This window comes from Anabrus simplex, chromosome 2 (assembly GCF_040414725.1).
Source record: "Anabrus simplex isolate iqAnaSimp1 chromosome 2, ASM4041472v1, whole genome shotgun sequence".
Lineage (NCBI taxonomy): Eukaryota > Metazoa > Arthropoda > Insecta > Orthoptera > Tettigoniidae > Anabrus > Anabrus simplex.
Window position 1 is genome coordinate 934,033,687 of NC_090266.1, and position 19,995 is coordinate 934,053,681.

The 19,995-nt window shown below is 37.4% G+C and overlaps 1 protein-coding gene across 2 annotated transcripts in view; it reads left to right on the forward strand.

Annotated features, from left to right (window-relative positions):
* LOC136864563 (cyclin-dependent kinase 11B) overlaps nt 1-19,995 on the forward strand; it is a 434,451-nt gene that overhangs the window by 247,840 nt on the left and 166,616 nt on the right. For both annotated transcript variants that reach the window (XM_067141707.2, XM_067141708.2), the window contains exon 6: nt 5,963-6,199. In XM_067141707.2, coding sequence (XP_066997808.2) covers nt 5,963-6,199 — 237 coding nt within the window. The remainder of the gene's footprint in view (nt 1-5,962; nt 6,200-19,995) is intronic.

Consider the following 19,995-nt stretch of genomic DNA (forward strand, 5'->3'; position numbering starts at 1 on the left):
TAGATATCAAGTGGTTAAACAGGGCCGATGATTCGATGTTAGGCACTTTTAAACAACAAGCATCATCATCAGTGGTTAAACATCATTTAAACATAATTTAAGAAAAGACTAGGGAAAATATAGATAGGGAATCTGCCACCTGGGCGACTGCCCTAAGTGTGGATCAGTGGTGATTGAGTTGATGATAAATTCGTTTGTGGACCTCTTACATTTATTAAATAGGCCTACCTGTTGTTTTCATGTGCTGCGCACAATAATTACTTCCATCATATTCAATGTTAAATTCATGTTTGCAAACTGAACAACTTGCTTTGTTTGAGTTAGGTTTCACTGGTTGAATCTATCTATAAGTATCTTCCCACTTAAGATTATATGTACACACATAATTTTTTTCTTTTTTGTCGTCCAAACTTCTTCGTTGCTACTCATTTTTAGTTGAGTGTTCAGTGTATGGAAGTTGTAAACTAATGAGTAAACAGAAGCAATATCGCAACAAAGCTTATTTCTTGCTTTTGCTGCAACAAAATTGTAATTGTGCTTCTAATTTAAATGTTTAAAATAAATATTATTTTACACAATGAAAAATAAGGGAGAAAAAGGGCCCAAATAGGTCAAAATACAGGAGTTGGGGAGACTGTTGAAAATTAGGGCCAAATACTGGGAGGGTTGGCAACCCTGCATTGATCGCTATAATCTATCAGCTTCATTGTTTGTTTTGATATCTTGAGCACACAAGTGTGCTACACTGATCACTTGTCACCTTGTAATTTTCAGGCCAAGCCCCGCCAGGGGTGTAGTGCCATGGGGTTTTGTATGGTTTCTCATAAAATACTGCAGTAGAAGATAGAAGTGCAACTAGTGTCATCTCCTTACTTTAGGGTGGGAAAAATCCTGAATTAAGGTCATGTTGTGCCTATCATTGAAAAATTGCTGTCATACATTGTATTAAGGGAAAAGAGTGATACCTGAAGAGGAACTCCCATTAGGAATTGTGTCTTAAGGCCAAGGAAAGGATTGAATGATCAGTGGCCTTGATGGGAGACATGAGGTATGGAATGCAGATGCTGATCTCAAAATTATTTGTGTGAATATGACATCCCATCTGCAAGTGTTGGATGGAGTTAACAAACCTTTTAAGACCACTTTAAGCAGCTGTACACTGTCGGATTGCTAAAGGGAAGTATGTGTTGACTCCTGTGGGAAATTTAAGGAAATACTGAGCAAGTTGGCCATGCTGTTTGGGTGAGCTTGCATTTGGAAGATGGTGGGTTCAAACTTCATTGTCGGCAGCCCTCAAGATGGTTTTCTATTTTCACACCAGGAAAATTCTGGGGATGTACCTTAAGGTCATGGTTGCTCCCTTCTCAGTCATGGCCCATTCCTATCCCATCCTTGCCAAAAGACCCATGTTGGTGTGATGTAAAACAAATAGTACGGTACCATGTGAATTAATCAGAACAAGGGTTGTTTTTTTCATTTTTTCATAATTTTCCCTGTTATTGGCAACAGATTGCTGCATATAGCTTACTCTTAAATCCTGCACTCTGTTCATCTTTGTGCTGTTATTCATTGATAATTAATCTCTCTGACAGTTGCTTTACGTTAAAAGTGTATTTATATTGATGTGCATCACTTTTGCAGAATTTTGAGGTTTTCTTGTGCGATTAGTAATGCCTGTGTCTTCAGTGGATACAATTCCCAGGAAGCGCAGTGTGATTGTAATATTATCTCACAACAGATGTTTTCTGTGTATTTCCTCCATTATATAGTGTTTTGTTACAGGTTTGCAGGGTTTCATTCCAGCTGCCAGAAGTCTACGATGAAAATTAGAAACATGCAGATTAACTCCCCTTTCCCTCAATTCACAAGCCTAGTCCACAGCAGTGATCTGTATTTTAGGACAAAACGTTCATAAGTTCTCAGAACAGGGAATTGTGGAATTGTATATCAAATGTTCTTTTGCAATTGCATTTTTAAAATGTTATGTTATGGCACAGGATGTGACCTAATGTGGAAGAAATCAGGGGAATGTTCTGGTGATACAATGAATGACAGTACTAGAAACAGTGAATTTGTTTTAGGAGGAGAACCTGGAGAATATCCTAATGATACAGTGAATGATGGTACCCATGGCATGCTGGAGCCTGGACATAGTGAATACAGTACCAGTGACTGATGTTTAATTCTAGAAGGAATGTAGGGAATATTCTGATGACAGTAGTAATGACAGTGATATTTATTTGTAGGAGCAATGTGAAGAATATTCTGGTGATACAGTACTGTACTGGTGTCGGGTATTTTAGCGGTAGGAAGAATCTTGGCAGTGTTCAGATGATGCAGTGAATGACAGTAGTAGTGAGTGTTTTTTTTTCTTGAAGGAACCTCGAGAATATTCTGATATACTGTGAATGGCAGTACTAGTAACAGCAACTTTTACTTCTACGAGGAATGTTGGGAATACTTAGATGGCAACATTGATTGACATTACTAATGACTAGAGCCCGGATTTCCATGCACTATCAAATCTCAAAATATGCATACATTCATGCACTATCATATGGCAAAACATGCACAATAAACTGGAAAATATGCACTATCAAAATTCAGTTCCTTTTGAAACATGAACAAAAACTACCCTAATTTCTCCAAATTGTCTTGATTTAAGCTCATCTTTTTATCATTCAGCACATACTTAAGCACAGAAAGTTATCTCTTTACGTCACGAGAAGCGATAGATGCATAATTCAATGAAGACATTTGGACAAAGTGAGGTCAAATTGTACGTCTTTTGCATTTTCACCACAATATGTCTTTTATAAGCTTGACGAATTCAAAATCAGGATTTGAACGAATTAGTTTGTTCAACTTATCTCTATCTGCGGCAGCTGCTTCTCCATGCGATGATTGCAGACACATTTGAATGTCGTCAATAAGTGGTAACGATTGCTTGCTGCGATAACACAGACGTGTGACGATTGAGAGTTCTGGGTAGGACATTCCAGGATAACAACGGTAGAGGGTTCAATTAAAAACCAGAATTTGTAAGCTGCTATCCCAGTAATGCGGCGCCACAGAAGTGCGATACAAGGTTTCTTTTGTTCGTCTAACAGACGAAAAATGAGCCGTCAATGATTAATGCTCAATTTACGGTTCAATTTATAGCAATGTACAACAGTAAAACTGGGACACCTTATTCCTAAGAATTAGATTTCGACGTGGGGCCTTTAGACTTACGTCATTGTTTACTCAAGCAACAGATAAGAAAGTGTTTGGTAAATTGCATTATACTGTAGGACCTGTACCGTATGTAGGCTACTAACTATGGTTGTCACATAGGATGCCAGGAATACATTCTCTCTGTCTCTCAGTAATAGACATACTGTAGCCTACAACGTGAAACATTGTCCCAAATTTTGCAAACTAACATTCAAAAATGCACTATGATGCAAGTTAACAATATATATGCGTCAAAGTCAGAATAAAAGTCATATTATGCAATATTAAACGTCCAAATATGCGCTATTAAATCCAAAATCTTCCAAATATGCATTATGCGTAAATTTTCTCTGAAAAATGCCAAAACATGCAAACATGCACGGAAAAAGAACGGTTATTTGGAATTGTTAAGCCGTAGAACGAATATTTGCAAAGTTTGAGAAGTGTAGCTAGCTTATTTAAAAACATGCATTTGCATGGAAATCCGGGCTCTACTAATGACATAGTAGTTCTAGGAGCAATTTGAAGAATATTCTGATGAGACAGTATTGTTCTAGTATAAATGAATTTTAGCTGTAGCTGGAAGCTTGGAAATGTTCAGATGACACAGGGAAAGACTATACCAGTGACAGTGATTTTTTTAGTTCTAGGAAGGACATGGGGATTTATTTATAGTATTTAGCACAATTCTTTTAGTACTGGAGTATCCAAGGATATGATTGGCTCGCTTGGTGCAGATCTTTCCATGGGTGACCTGCATGTCGGGGTATGAGATGATGATGATGATGATGATGATGATGATTGTGTATGTAGAGGGTGGAACCCAGTGTTAGTAAATAGCCTACTTCTGTCGAATAACACCAATGGGTCTGCTCAGTGCTTAACATATTCATCCGATGGACGATCACCACCAACTACATCATATGCCCTCACTCCATATTAAAAATTCAGAGAGGTTTAGAATAGAATCCAGGCTTTTGGGATGCAGTCTAATAATTCAAAATTGAAAACTACCATCCCTCCTATCCTGCCAGCCATCATTCTGATGGTGAAATTTTTATCGATCAAAGGGACTCGAACCTACAAACACTGTGTCAGACCATATAGTTCTAAGAGGGAATATTCTTATGACACTTTGAATAACATTAATGACAGTGATTTTTAGTACTAGGAGCAATCTTAAGAATGTTCTGAACAATTATGGCTAATACCAATGTAGTTGGTCCATTATTGGACTGTCGGGGCAGGCTTCATGGAGGATATTTTGATGATACAGTGAATGATAAGTCCTATTGTTAGTGAATATTAAGAATGGTAATTTTCTTGAAAATTTGCCTATTTTTCATTTTACAAATGTGTTATATTTTTACAATTAACTTGCAGAGTGAATGTGAGGACTAAACTGAACTATTATGTTCTAGTTCAAGAGGACTTCATTGTACAGTACCTTTATTTATTTTTTCTGGTAGAATACATTCCAAAATTTTAGATATTATCCATACAGCCAACACACACTTTTGAAAATATTTAAAAGTGGTTTAGTGTCAATATTGAATTTGAAAACTACAGAGGAGATTTTTTTAAAATTCAGAGTTGTCTTGTGTTCATAGTCCTATGGTATAGTACATTTGTTCACAGCCAACACCTAGTTTAATTCATATACAAGGCACTTGCCATTGCCAGACAGTAAAATAAGGAAGTGCTACATGTGGTTGTAATCCACTAAAAGGATATGTCTGATTTAACCCTGGAGAGGGCGCGTAAAAATACCCCCATGAGGAGGCGTGCATGGTGTTTTAGACCGCGACAGGAAAAAATAGCACAAATTAAGCAGAAATTATTTTTAATGTTACAAAACTAGTAAAAAAATGTTGAACCAACTTGTAAATAATGTTCAAAGGTATTTTATCAATACAAAAATTGGATGTTAAACAATTGACTTCCATTCAGTGTGATCACTTGATTCTTGAATTTCCGTACCGCACTGAACACGTCACTACCGAGTGTTTTTTGCAGATATGTCGCTGGCATACACGGCATCTAGACTTGGTTTTTCGGTTGTTATTTATTTTTCAGTTGGAGTAGGTGCATCTTCAGGTCCTTGTAGTTCCTGTGGAGTTGCAGAGAGCTGCTCTTCTTCAGGCAATACTAACATTTGGCGAATGTTCCTTTTCCAAAAGTCTTTTGATTTCTCTTTTCCCATTTCTATCCATGAAGTGTTGGACTTCAATATATATTAAGGCACTATTTTACACAAAAATAAAACAAAACTGACACATTCTTACTACATTAATCGAAAAAGTAAAATAAAACTTACCTCATAAATACTCATACATCATGGGGCGCACCAGGAGTTTAGCTCGGTTCCCTTGAACATTCCACTCAGGCTGAAACTGAAGAGTGTGAGGGGTGAATTGTTTATGCACATTGATAATGGATGAGTCCAAGGTACTGAGGGGATGAAAGCTAGCGGCCAACTATGTTAAGAACTATAGACATTTATATCTGAACCCGGTCAAAAAGACTGTGACGTGCCCTCTCCACGGTTAAGATAATGTAAATGCTTCTTTTTTTAAAAAGCAAGTTTTCTTAGTCCTACAGTATTCTGTTTTGTGAATACCTGTAAATGCAGTATCTAGAAACATTAGTGATTAGTTATAATTACTACTTTGCCAACAGTTAACAAGGTATGAGTGTGTATAGAAGAAGGAGGATAAGAATATTTGTTTCTTGGTTTGGATTTCAGATGATCAGGATAAGAATGATTCCGCTCAGGTGGTGACAGTATCTGATGATACAGATGAGGATACTCATTTAAAGGAGAGCAACAAACCTGCCGCTGACTTGAGTGGAAATGAAAATGCTGGAATTGATCACCCTGAAGAAGAACCATCAAGTGGACCCGATGATGATGACGATGAAGACGATGATGATGACGATGACTCTGATAGTAGTTCAGGCACTGATGACGATGAGGAAGCAGGTATAATGGTCATAAAGCTGTTTTGACTGTTCCTTGTTTTTTGTTTTTTTTCCAGTATGGATTGTCATGTGTCAGACATGACCAGTTATCCCCTGTGAGCAATTTAATTAGAGATACCTGTCTAGTAGTGTGTAGTGCAACATTTTGCCGTCATTATGGCAGTGATGTGGCGTGACACGGACTCCACAAGGTATTGAAGGTGTTAGGGAGCCATACTGATCCTTGACTGACCGAGCTCGATAGCTGCAGTCGCTTAAGTGCTGCCAGTATCCAGTAGTCGGAAGATAGTGGGTTTGAACTCCACTATCGGCAGCCCTGAAAATGGCTTTCCATAGTTTCCCTTTTTCACACAAGGCAAATGCTGGGGCTGTACCTTAATTAAGGCCACGGCAGCTTCCTTCCCATTCCTAGGCCTTTCCTATCCCATCGTCGCCATAAGACCTAAGACCTATCTGTGTCGGTGCGACGTATAGGAAAAAAGAAGAAGAAGAAGAAGAAGAAGAAGAAGATCCTTGACTGCCACACAACCTCTCATAATGCATAGAGATTGGGCAAAGCAGGGTCCATCCAGGATGCACAGATTCCTCTTGATAGCATCTCGCATGTGCTCAATAGGATTGAGGTTGGGTGACCTTTGGGACTAGGCAAGCACCCTCAAGTCTGTGGAGTGTTCATCGAACCAATCTGCTACAGTGTAGGAGCAATGGGCCGGTGCATTGTCTTGTTACTGAAAAATGTTTCTGCAGGGTGCTGGAGGTGAACAAATGGGTGGACATGATCAGACAGTAGGTTCCTGCAACATTCGCTGGTGAGGAACATCGGCAGATATACCAGGAGTCCCATTTCATCACACGTTAAGTCCTCATGTAAGGATACCGCCACCATCAGCTGAGCTGTAACCTGCTGGCAGGATGTCTCATGTGCTAGGTGACACTTGTACTATGGGCGCGTGAAAAGATGGCCGGGCAAGCACTAGGGCCTGGGGAGGGACTCGTGGGAGCAGCAGGGTTGAGCATGTGCACAACATCTGACATTGCTCCTAACGAGCAAACGTTTGACCCAGGGGTTCTGTAGCTCTTGTGGGCTGATATGTGAGTGGGAATGGATGTATTAATCAGTGTGTTGTGGGGTCGTCATTCGTTGATGCTTTTTATATCATTTGTAGTTTCTAGTTCTTATTATAGACAAGAGCGAACTAGGTCTAATATACCTGTAATATGGCAGCAAAGAGACTGAGGGGTAAAACAATTCACAGTGTGACTAGAATCTTAACTGAAGGAGACAAATCTCAGAATAAATGTCTCTCTGTACCTACAACCAACTGTACACATGAGACTGTGAAGTAGTATAATATTTCAGAAGAAAAATATGGTGTATAAAAATAAGAATAATGTTATATATTGACGATGTCTTGTGTAAAGTTGAATAATGGTAGATCTTAACATGTGAGGAATATTGATTTATGATATAGAAATCGCTGATGAAGGGAGTTGGGGCTTCCGAAACATGTACGAGTGAAATATTGTACAAAATTAGAAACTGATAATATATTGACAGGGCGGACCAAACCATCACCCGTAGTATATCATCTGACCAGGCGACCTTTGAATGTCAAAAAGTCACCTTTGCCCATTTCCGTCATGGTGCCTTCTGTCGTGCAGTGAGCAGAGGTAACCCCGTGGGATGGTGATTCATCCACCCCATTGTGAGGAGATGGTTCTGGATGGCATAGCTGCTCACACTTTGTTGTTGTCCAGCTTTGAATTCCTTTTAATCTTCTGCACTCTAGGCTTGTCTGTCACCTCTTACCATCTGAGCTGACAGTGATCTTCATTGTCAACACGTTGTACTACATGGCAGTTGACCCTGGTGATGGTGGTGGTATTCGCTGAATCCATGTACTTGTGGAACACACTTGATGTGGTAGCTCGTGGAAAGCCCACTGCCTGCACGACTTCCGAGATGGAATGACCCCACATGACTGGCACCAATAACCTGGCCACAATTAAATACTCAGAGATCTTGTGTCTTGCCCATTCTGTTGTCGGCCATTACTCAAGTGGCCAGTATGAGGTCTGATTGACATTGCAGTTACATGCTACGTTGTACTATTACATTTACTGGGCTGACCACAGCGTCATTTTGCCAAAATGGCAGCTATCTGTAATTCAATTGCTCATCAGTGAGCAGAATTAAAGGTAAGAGAGAAAGAAATAGAAGAGGTGACAGCATGGAGGTTTGCAGACTATATGTTGATAAGCTGGGCTAGGATTTCTATGTAAATACATGTTTTTTACATTTAGTTAAAGTTAAAATTACATTATATGTTTATGATTTAGGATATTTAGAGTGGTTTAAGAGACACTTTATTTTCCATATTTGTCCATATTTCAGGGTATAGTTCATATTTTTACATATTTTAGAAAATTTGCATATCCTTCCTTATATAATTGAACTTTTTATTTTAAATGTGTTCCATATTTTATAATTCCAGACTTATTCTTGTCAAATAACCATTTAAAATATATTTTACCCACATCTGTATTTCAAAGCTGGATTCTTAAATTTCTACGGAATGTTGGAATTAAGTTGTTTGGTATACGCATTCTTTTGTTTGTTGCTGGAGCTTGGCTTTAGCCTTGTCAGTCAACCCCCCCGTGACAAGAATTCCTTATACCTGACCACATCAGGTCTGGTCCAGGCAATCAACATAGTATTAGCGCCATTAAGCTAACCTGTTCTATTCAGTACTTCATGAACCATCAACAGTCGTATATGAGTCATACGTTAAGTGCATCTTAATTGTGGTTTATATATTTGTTCATTCGGTGTATTTTTAAATAGTTAAAATGCCACCAGATATTAAGTCATCACCTGTAATATTATGATTGTATGTAAGTGATATTCTGAACGAAGGACTATCGGCAGGACCGAGCTCGATAGCTGCAGTCGCTTAAGTGCAGCTTGTATCCAGTATTCGGGAGATAGTAGGTTTGAACCCCACTGTCGGCAACCCTGAAAATGGTTTTCTAGTGGTTTCCCATTTTCACACCAGGCAAATGCTGGGGCTGTACCTTAATTAAGGCCACGGCCGCTTCCTTCCCACTCCTAGCCATCCTATCCCATCGTCGCCATAAGACCTATTTATGTCGGTGCGACGTAAAGCAACTAGAGAAAAAAAAAAAAAAAAAAAAAAAAAAAAAAAAAAACCTATCGGCAGGTGGTAAAGCATACCTGCCAACTTTCACAGTTTATCCATAAAATTTACGGTAATTGCAACATTTTACGGTATTATGGCTGGATGGTGTCATTTTACGACTTCGCGGACAAAAATTTGAAACGTTAACATTTGGTAATCGCTGCACTTCTGTACAATCGATTGTTTGCGTGGGTCGAAGCACGCTCGGTCTTGGTCGAAGGCAAGTCCACGATAGTCGATAACTCATTCTGTGATATGATTGATATTTTTAACCTGTGATGTTTGTGTTATTATTGGAATTTAATTTAAAGCTGGGATAACAGTTCTTCCGTGTGAATCCTGTTTGGTGTGAATCTTAGGTGTCGACAGGCTGTGCTCCGAAAATTATTTGTTCCGCCCCATTCGCTTGTTGTGATTTAACCTATATCCTTTGACCACGTGAGTGCTGTTCTTTGTTCACGAAGTTGGCGTTCCTTGAATGTTTTGGCCTTTTAAGGTTATGACATATTTTAATGAAGTGTTTGCGTTTTTGTGTTATAAATTTGTGCTTCACAGTTATGTGTATTAGTTGGACTAATTACATTTGTTCCAGTGACTGGGTATACCACTATTAGCGAAGCCCATGAAATTATAAATAAGAAAAAGAAAAATTACATTCGTTCCACGTGTGTGTATGCTTTTTACCATGTGCATATTCTTTGTTCGTGAGGTTGGCGTGGTGTTCATTTAAAGGTTTAAGACTTTGTGTGCTTTGACATGTTTTAATGAAGTGTTTGACTGCTGTGAGTGTTTATGTTATAATTTTATGTGACGTTCAGTGATCCAGATTCATTTTGATTTTCAGTACATATCGAGACATTTGTTCTCGGACATTTTCCTACGCTGCATTCCTATTGTAGATTATCATGAATAAATTCAATGAGAAACAGTACTTCCAGACATTTAAAGATCATATTGTGTTGATTTTCCATGTATACTAAAATCAAGAAAGGGAGAAAAATTTGCCTTTTGCACGGTATGTGGGTGTGATATTAATATTGCACATGGCGGAAGAAATGATTTAAGTGATGATGAGTTAGTTATTGGCATTCAGACTTCGAACATAGTGAATGATCTCCAGGATACAGCTAAATCCTTCTTTTTATATCAGAGACAAACTACTTTTGTACTGCCTGTGACTACATCATCATCATCAAGTTTCCACTCAAGGATAATTATGTTAAAGCATGCTCAAGTTGCTAGGTTAGACAACATTGAAGATGGACAGTTTTCTTCCATTCGCTTTTTCTTGGAAATGTTTCATGTTATGCAAGAAAGAGAGTGGAACTACGGATGAGGTGTATGAATGAGCTTCAGAGGCAGTCCACAGCTCTTCATGTAGATGACACTTTGGTTGCAAATCAAGATGCTACAAGTGATTCCAGTTGGGCACAAATATCAAGAATTCGTGAAGCCAATGGACTTCTTAAGTATCACCAAATTTCTAGAGTAATGCTCTCTATTCTCACCATACCCCATAGCAATGCAGAATGTGAACGTGTTTTCAGCCTTGTGAAGAAAAATAGAACAAAGTTCAGATCATGGATGTCCAATGAATCTCTGGAGTCTATTTTGAAGACTAGGAGTTCTGGTTCCTGTTGTGACAAAACATTTTCTCAAGACCTTTTGCAGGAAGCTGAAAAGGTCACAACTGTGATTTTAAAGTCAAACTAGCATGTAATTTGCAGTGTGTATCACATACCTGCCAACTTTTATGGTTTATTCGTAAAATTTACGGAAATTGCAGTATTTTATGATTTTATGGATGAATGGTGTCATTTTACGAATTTGCGGACAAAAATTTGAAACGTCAACATTCGATAATCACTCCACTTCCGTACAGTCGATTGTTTGCATGGGTCGAAGGCAAGTCCATGATAGTCTTGATATGATTGGTATTTTTAACCGTGTGAAGTTTGTGTTGTTACTAGAATTGAATTTAAAGCCGGGATAACAGTTCTTCCGTGTGGATCCTCTTTGGTGTGAATCTTAGGTGTCGACAGGCTCTGCTACAAAAATTATTTATTCCGCTCCGTTCGCTTGTTGTGATTTAACCTATATCCTTTGACCACGTGAGTGTTGTTCTTTGTTCACGAAGTTGGCGTTCCTTGAATGTTTTGGCCTTTTAAGGTTATGACATATTTTAATGAAGTGTTTGATTTTTTGTGTTATAACTTTGTGCTTCACAGTTATGTGTATTAGTTGGACTAATTACATTCGTTCCAGTGACTGGGTACACCTCTGTTAGTGAAGCCCTCTAAATTATAAAGTAGAATAAGAATAACATTAGTTCCAGTGACAGGGTGCACCGCTATTTGCGAAGCCCATTAAATTATAAAGCAGAAGAGGAATAAGAAGTATTACACACACATGTGTGTGTTTTTTGTACCGTGTGCAAATTCTTTGTTCATGAGGTTGCTGTTGTGTTCATTTAATGGTTTAAGACTTTGTGTGCTTTGACATGTTTTAATCACCACCGTCTCGATCCTCTTATACTGCCTGCTCTTTGCCACTAGTTTAACACAGGAAGGCGTGAATACCAATATTTCTTCAAGTCGCCGTAAGAGTGCAGTAGTAGATGCATAATCTTCACTGTCAGTGTGGGTGTAGCACTGTGTTATTGGTGCCTGAATGTGTATGAAAAGCTGAGTTATTTTGTACAATGAGTAAACGTGTCTGGTCACTTCCATTTGTACAAGAGATATTTTGTATAGAACTGTGAAATGAATTTATCATGTTATGCTTATAGATATTTCAAAAGTGATTTTAAGGTGTACTTGTTTTTTTCTGTTTGTGCAAGGATATATATATTTTTTTATAGAACTGAAACTTCAGATTATTTTCCCCGAAATGTTCAACCACCAGGCAAGTCGGTCGTGCAGTTAGGAGCGCACAGCTGTGAGCTTGCATCCGGGAGATAGTGGGTTCGAATCCCACTGTCGGCAGACCTGAAGATGGTTTTCCATGGTTTCCAATTTTCACACCAGGCAAATGCTGGGGCTGTTCTACCTTAATTATGCCACGGCCGCTCCCTTCCCACTCCTAGCCCTTTCCTATACCATCATCACCATTAGACTTTCAGTCTGACAGCTCCTCTGTGTCGGTGTAACGTAAAGCAAATGATAAGAAATTAAATATTTACTTTTTCAGCATTTTCAGATTGCACTTTGTTTTTGAAGTAAATGTCTCATCAAAATGAATATTACACTGTGTAAAACTTGAATGCAGTATTTGTACACTGAATTATCTTAGACTGTTTCAGTCCGATCAAAATATATAAATAATTTTCTAATAGAAGTATATATTCTGCTGTATCCATGAGATGGCATTGATAAAAATACATAGAAAGCTCTAGCGATTGAATGAAAGAAAGCTGTCATTAATCATATGGGAAGTGACAAAATGTTTAACAAAGAATAACAACAAATATTGATATTACAACATACTTGTTGATGTTATGACATATAATAATGGCAATTAAATCTGAAGATAATTAATTGAATGAGTAAATAAATAAAATAATATATTTTGTGCTCAAATGCTGCTGTTTTCTTGTACTGCACAGGTCACACCACTGTTTCAGAGGAGACTGTGTAGGAGGGATATTGACTGGAAGGTGATCGGGGATTTAAATGAGACTATGGAGTGGGATTTCTAGATCCTAATCAGTGGGTAGGAGATAGGGAACTGTGCTCAGATGGCCTTCATTTAAACTGCAGTGGTACGTATAAGTTAGGAAATTTGTTTAGAAGGGTTATAGGGAGGTACATTCAGGGAAATGGGTTGGTCTAGGGAGTGGTGTATGGGTACAGGGATCTGGAAGTCAATTAGGGATGACATAAAAATGTTACTGTTGAACTGTAGAAATATTGCAAAGAAAGGAATAGAATTAAGTAATTTAATAGATATACACTTACCATAGGGTGTAATAAGAGTTGAGTCATGGCCGAGAAATGATATAAAGGATGCAGAACTTTTCTCGCACAACTGGAGTGTGTCACTTTACAAAGGTAATTATCTTGTAACTGGAGTGTGTATCGTAGAGATAGGGTAGGAACGGTATGAGGGAGGTATTCCATCTGGTGTAAGAAGAATTTTTATGCTACGAAAAAGTTAAAGATGACAAACATGAAATTGTAGGTGTAAGGCTCATCACTAAAGATAATAGGCAACTTGATGACTCGGAATTTATATACCGGGAGAAAGACAGCTGATATAGAAAGTGATGGAATCAACTAGAGGAAAGAATATTCTGGATGTGGTGCTGGTAAAACAAGATGAGCTCTATAGAGAAACCAAAGTAATAGATGGTATTAGTGATCACGAAGCTATTTTTGTCGTAGTTAAAAAAAAAAAGTGATAGGAAGGAAGGTCTTAGAAGTAAGACTATTAGAAAGTACCATATAGCTGATAATAATGATCGGTGGAAAATGGGAAATAAAAATGTAAACAGACTCTGGGATGGGTTTAAAGCCATTGTTGAGGAATGTGAAAACAGGTTTGTACCTTTAAAGGTGGTAAGGAATTGTAAAGACCAACTATATTATAACAGAGAAGTAAAGCAACTAAGAAGGAGGTGCAGATTGGAAAGAAATAGAGTTAGAAATGGCTGTGGAAGTAAGGAGAAATTGAAGGAACTTACTAGGAAATTGAATCTAGTAAAGAAGTCAGCTAACGGTATCATTATGCATACCTGCCAACTTTTGTGGTTTATCCATAAAATTTATGGAAATTACAGCATTTTATGGTTGTACGGATGGACGGTGTCATTTTGTGACTTCGTAGACAAAAATTTGAAACGTTAACAGTCGATAAACACTCCATTTCGTACAATCGATTGCTTGCGTGGGTTGAAGTCAATAACTCATTCTGTGATATGATTGGTTTTTTAACCATGTGATGTTTGTGTCGTTATTGGAATTGAACTTAGCGCCGGGATAACAGTTCTTCCGTGTGAATCTTAGGTGTCGACAGGCTTTGCTCCGCAAATTCTTTGTTCCGCTCCATTGGCCTGTTGTGATTTAACCTACATTCTGTGACTACGTGAGGGTGCGTTGTTCACGATGTTGGCGTTCCTTGATTATTTTGGCTTTCAAGGTTATGGTATATTTTAATGAAGTGTTCAAGTTTTTGTGTTATAACTTCGTGCTTTGCAATTTCCTGTATTCGTTGGACTAATTACATTCATTCCAGTGACTGGATATACCGCTGTTAGCGAAGCCCATTAAATTATATAGATGAATAAGAATAAGAAGAATTACATTTGTTCCACATGTGTGTATTTTTTCTACCATGTGCACATTCTTTGTTCACGAGGTTGGTGTCGTGTTCATTTAATGGTTTAAGACTTTGTGTGCTTTGACATGTTTTAATGAAGTGTTTGACTGCCTTGAGTGTTTAAGTTATAATTTTATGTGATGTTCAGTGATACGCTATATTCCTATTGTAGATTATCATTAATAAATCCAACAAGAAACAGTACTTGATTCAAAATCAAAGAAGTGATGATTAGTTAGTTATTGGCATTCAGACTTTGAACGTAGTGAAAGATCTTCAGGATACAGATAAATCCCTTTTCTTTTCATCAGTGAGAAACTACTTTTGTACTGTCTGTGTCTACATCATGAACAAGTTAGACAAAATTGAAGATGCACAGTTTTCTTCCATTCGTTTTTTTCTTGGAAATGTTTCTATCATGTTATGCAAGGAAGAGAATGAAACTACAGATGAGGTGGTGAATGAGCTTCAGAGACAGTTCACAGTTCTTCAGGTCGATGACACTTCGGTTGCAAATCAAGATGCTGCAAGTGATTGCAGTTGGGCACAAATATCAAGAATTCGTGGAGCCAATGGACTTCTCAAGTATAACGGAATTTCCAGAGTAATGCTCTCTCTTCTCACCATACCCCGTAGCAATGCAGAATGTGAAAGTATTTTCTGCCTTGTGAAGAAAAATAGTCCAATGAATGTACTTACTAATCAAATTGTTTCATCTAAGCTATTTTTAAAGACAGCTGAAGATGACCACTAGAGTGGTCGAAACATGTCCTGTATATTATGATAATGTTTTTATAATTCTGCCAAAAGGCAAGAAATAAAATATTGACAAGGTGGTGTTTTAAATTAATTTGTTTAATAATTTGTTGATTGAAGCTGGGGTATGTCGAGAATTGTTAGATTTTTTTTGTCGCGCAGGAGTTTTACTGATAGCCCTTTTCAAAAGTTGGCAGGTATGATGATGGCAAGCATAATTGGCAGTCATACCAATTTTAGTGAAAAATAGAAGGGTATATGTAGATACTTCAAGGCAGAAACAGGTTCCAAGAATGATATTTTCCAGGAATCATTGATGCACAAGGGGATAGAGGGGGGTTGTATGTATGCAAGGATCTTCAAAAGGCAGAAGAATTCAGTCAGCAGTATGTAAAGGTTGTTGGTGACTAGGCTAATGTACAGATAGGGGAGGTGACTAATACTAAAGAAGTATTAAAATTTACCTATGATAACAATGACATTTACAATAAGGTACAAAAGTTGAAAACTAGAAAAGCAGCTGGAATTGATAAGAATTCAGGGGATATACTAAAGGCAATGGGTTGGGATATAGTACTATATCAGAAATACTTATTTGATTAATGTTTGCATGAAGGAGCTATGGCAAATGAATGGAGAGTCGCTGTAGTTGACCCTGTGTATAAAGGAATGGCTGATAGACATAAAGCTGAAAATTACAGGCCAGTCAGTTTGAAATGTATTGCATGTAACCTTTGAGAAAGCATTCCTTCTGATTATATTAGACATGATTGCAAAATTAATAACTGGTTCGATACAAGGCAGTTCAGTTTTAGGAAAGGTTATTCCACTGAAGCTCAACTTGTAGGATTCCAGCAAGATATCTTGGATTCAGGAGGTCAAATGGAGTGTATCGTGTTTGACCTATCTAAGGCATTGCTAGGGTAGATCATGGGAGACTACTGATAAAAATGAGTGCAATTGGACTAGACAAAAGAGTGACTGAATGGGTGGCTATATTTCTAGAAAGTAGATCTCAGAGAATTAGAGTAGGCAAAGATTTATCTGACCCTGTAATAATTAAGAGGGCAATTTTTCAAGGCGGTATTATTGGACCTTTATGTTTTTATATGTATATGTAAATGATATGAGTAAAGAAGTGGAATCAGAGATAAGCCTTTTTGCAGATGATGTTATTCTGTATAGATACAAGATTGTGAAAAACTGCAAAATGACCTCGATAATGATGTGAGATGGACAGTAGGCAACGGTATGATGATAAACGGGGTTCAAAGTCAGGTTGTGAGTTTCACAAATAGGAAAAGTCCTCTCAGTTTTAATTACTGCGTTGATGGGGTGAAAGTTCCTTTTGGGGATCATTGTAAGTATCTAGGTGTTAATATAAGGAAAGATCTTCATTGGGGTAATCACATAAATGGGATTGTAAATAAAGGGTACAGATCTCTGCACATGGTTATGAGGTTATTTAGGGGTTGTAGTAAGGATGTAAAGGAGAGGGCATGTAAGTCTCTGGTAAGACCCCAACTAGAGTATGGGACCCTCACCAGGATTACTTGATTCAAGAACTGGAAAAAAATCCAAAGAAAAGCAGCTCGATTTGTTCTGGGTGATTTCTGACAAAAGAGCAGCATTAGAAAAATGTTTCAAATTCTGGGCTGGGAAGACTTGGAAGAAAGGAAACGAGCTGCTCGACTAAGTGGTATGCAGTTCAACAATAATAAAGGTGTTTCAATTTATTCCACCTATTCAATACTTATATTTTCACTTATAGTTGTTACATAATTAAATTCTTAGTTACATGGGACATGTTTCGCCCTCAATTAAGGGCATCTTCAGCCTAAATACAATAATCAAAAATACAACTAAATTAAAAGTGGAAGTTAAATACAATCATCAAAAATACAACTAAAATAAAAAGTGGAAGTTAAAAGTTTAGTCTGTTATTAAAATTCGGAACAATAAAAAATGTGAAAAATGATAAAATAGAAGATGCTAATGGAAAACTGTCTTATGATTAAACTATATTCTTGTCGGAGACTAAAACTTCTATTAAAATTCTAATTAAAACAGTTCATATAAAATATTGGAAAATCAAAGTGGTAGTAATAAAAAGCCAACGACATGAGGGCGTGTACACAAGCATAAACTTGATTGTCATGAATACAATCTTTTCAAGGCCGCTGATGAAATTCGTAGCAAGTAAGGCAGAAGCGTCTATTGAAAAATTGTAAGAGGCCGTTAGCACCGGTAGGTAATAAAATGGCTGAATCCTTGCCAGAAAATGTCAACAGATGCAGAAATAAGTTTTCTGTAAGAGAAGGAAAAGAAGAAATAAGAAATTGAACGTAAGGAGAGAATTCAGTCTTACATAATTTTGAAACAGATGAGGACTTACATGTAAGTGGAAGTTGTTATTTGTTAACTACTGTTGAGTTGGTTGCTGCCCGTCTGTTGGCTCTGAGTCTGGTGTTATAACTGTGCTGCAGAGGCGGTAGTGAACTCGGAGGGGAAGGAATAGGGGAGTGCGGAAGGGAGGAGAGGATGGGTGGAGTCAAATGTGACGAGGCTGACAAAGGGGCGGAGTCAACTGCATTGCTGGAAGTAGGCCTAATATCTGTAGGTATGGGAGGAGTATTAGGGTTTGAAGAATTAAATATATTAGGTATCCTAAATTTATTCGAACTAACTGACTTTAATAATTCCGGCATTAATTCATGTAGCATACTTTTATTGTCCGTGGTTTCATTGAGATTCGTTTGCTTATTGTACGTCTGATCTAAATAGATGTATAAACTTTCTAATTCGTTCAGCATTCTTCCTTTTTGTATGTTTCTAATTATCGCTAAGTCTTTCTCTATGGATTCAAATCTGTGATCAGTCTCCCTCATATGCAAACTCATCGCTGAGTATTTCCTATGTTTTTCCGCGTTAACATGTTCCATGTATCTTGTCATAAAATTTCTCCCAGTCTGTCCAACATATGAAAAATTACACTGAGTACATTTAAGTCTGTATACTCCCGATCCTAAATATCGATTCTTATCATAATTAACTTTTTTATGATTAAAGAATATGGACTGGTTAGTATTAGTAGTTCTAAAAGCTATATTAAAATTATGTTTCTTGAATACGCTAGTAATCTGGTGTATAGCTGGATTATTAAAAGTGAATGTAGCATACTCAGTTTTTTTGGTCTTTTCTGGTATCAGATTCGTAGATAATTTGTTCTTAATTTTATTGATTAATTTGTTGATCATTTCTATTTTGAAACCATTTTGTTTAGCGAGGTATCTAATATAATTTAATTCTTTCTTCAAATTCTTGGGAGATAGAGGGATTCTAAGTGCTCTATAAATTAGACTGTGAAAAGATGCTTGTTTATGTGAACTCGGGTGTAAAGAGGAATTGTTTATAGTTGTAGATGATTGTGTCGGTTTTCTAAATATTTGGAAATCAAAAGTGTTAACCTTACGCGTAACTGTTATATCTAGAAAATTCAATGAGTTATCGTCCGGCTCCATGGCTAAATGGTTAGCGTGCTGGCCTTTGGTCACAGAGGTCCCGGGTTCGATTCCCGGCAGGGTCGGGAATTTTAACCATCATTGGTTAATTTCACTGGCACTGGGGCTGGGTGTATGTGTCGTCTTCATCATCATTTCATCCTCATCACGACGCGCAGGTCACCTACGGGTGTCAAATCGAAAGACCTGCACCTGGCGAGCCGAACATGTCCTCGGACACTCCCGGCACTAAAAGCCATACGCCATTTCAATGAGTTATCGACTTCGTCCTCTCTCGTGAATTTCAAATTAGGTTCGATTTCATTTAATTTATTTAAGATTTCTTGACTATTAGTGACATCTTTGTTTATGATTACAAATGTATCATCTACATATCTCAACTATAAATCTATTCCTTTAATTTTTGCTATTATTTCATTGTGTTCGATTGAATCCATAAATATGTCGGCAAGGATGCCCGATATTGGGTCACCCATTGCTAATCCATTCTGTTTATAAATATTATTGTTAAATGTGAAGTAATTATTGTCTAATACAAACTTTAACAATCTAGTGAATTCTTCTACTTCCATTTTACTAAGATTACTGTGATTACAAATATTATCATGAATGATATTAAGAGTTTTATTTGTCGGAATATTCGGGAACATATTCACTACGTCATACGAGCACATCATCTGGTTTGGAAGTACGCCAAATCCAAGCAAAATGTCACACAAGTCAATGGAATTTCTTAATGGTTGTTTATTATTAAAAGTGTAATGTCTTTTCAAAAAATTGTGAATGTATTTGGAGACTTTATACGTGGGAGAATTACGGCAATTGATAATCGGACGAATCGGAATATCTTTTTTATGTATTTTGGGCATAGCTCTAGTTTCCGGGAGCCTAGGATTCATATTGACAAGTTTTAATTGTTCTTGTTCAGTAAAGAGAGATGTGGATCTTTTAAGTAAGGCTTTTAAGTTGCGTTGAATTTTAGCTAGCGGATTTTTTGTTACTAA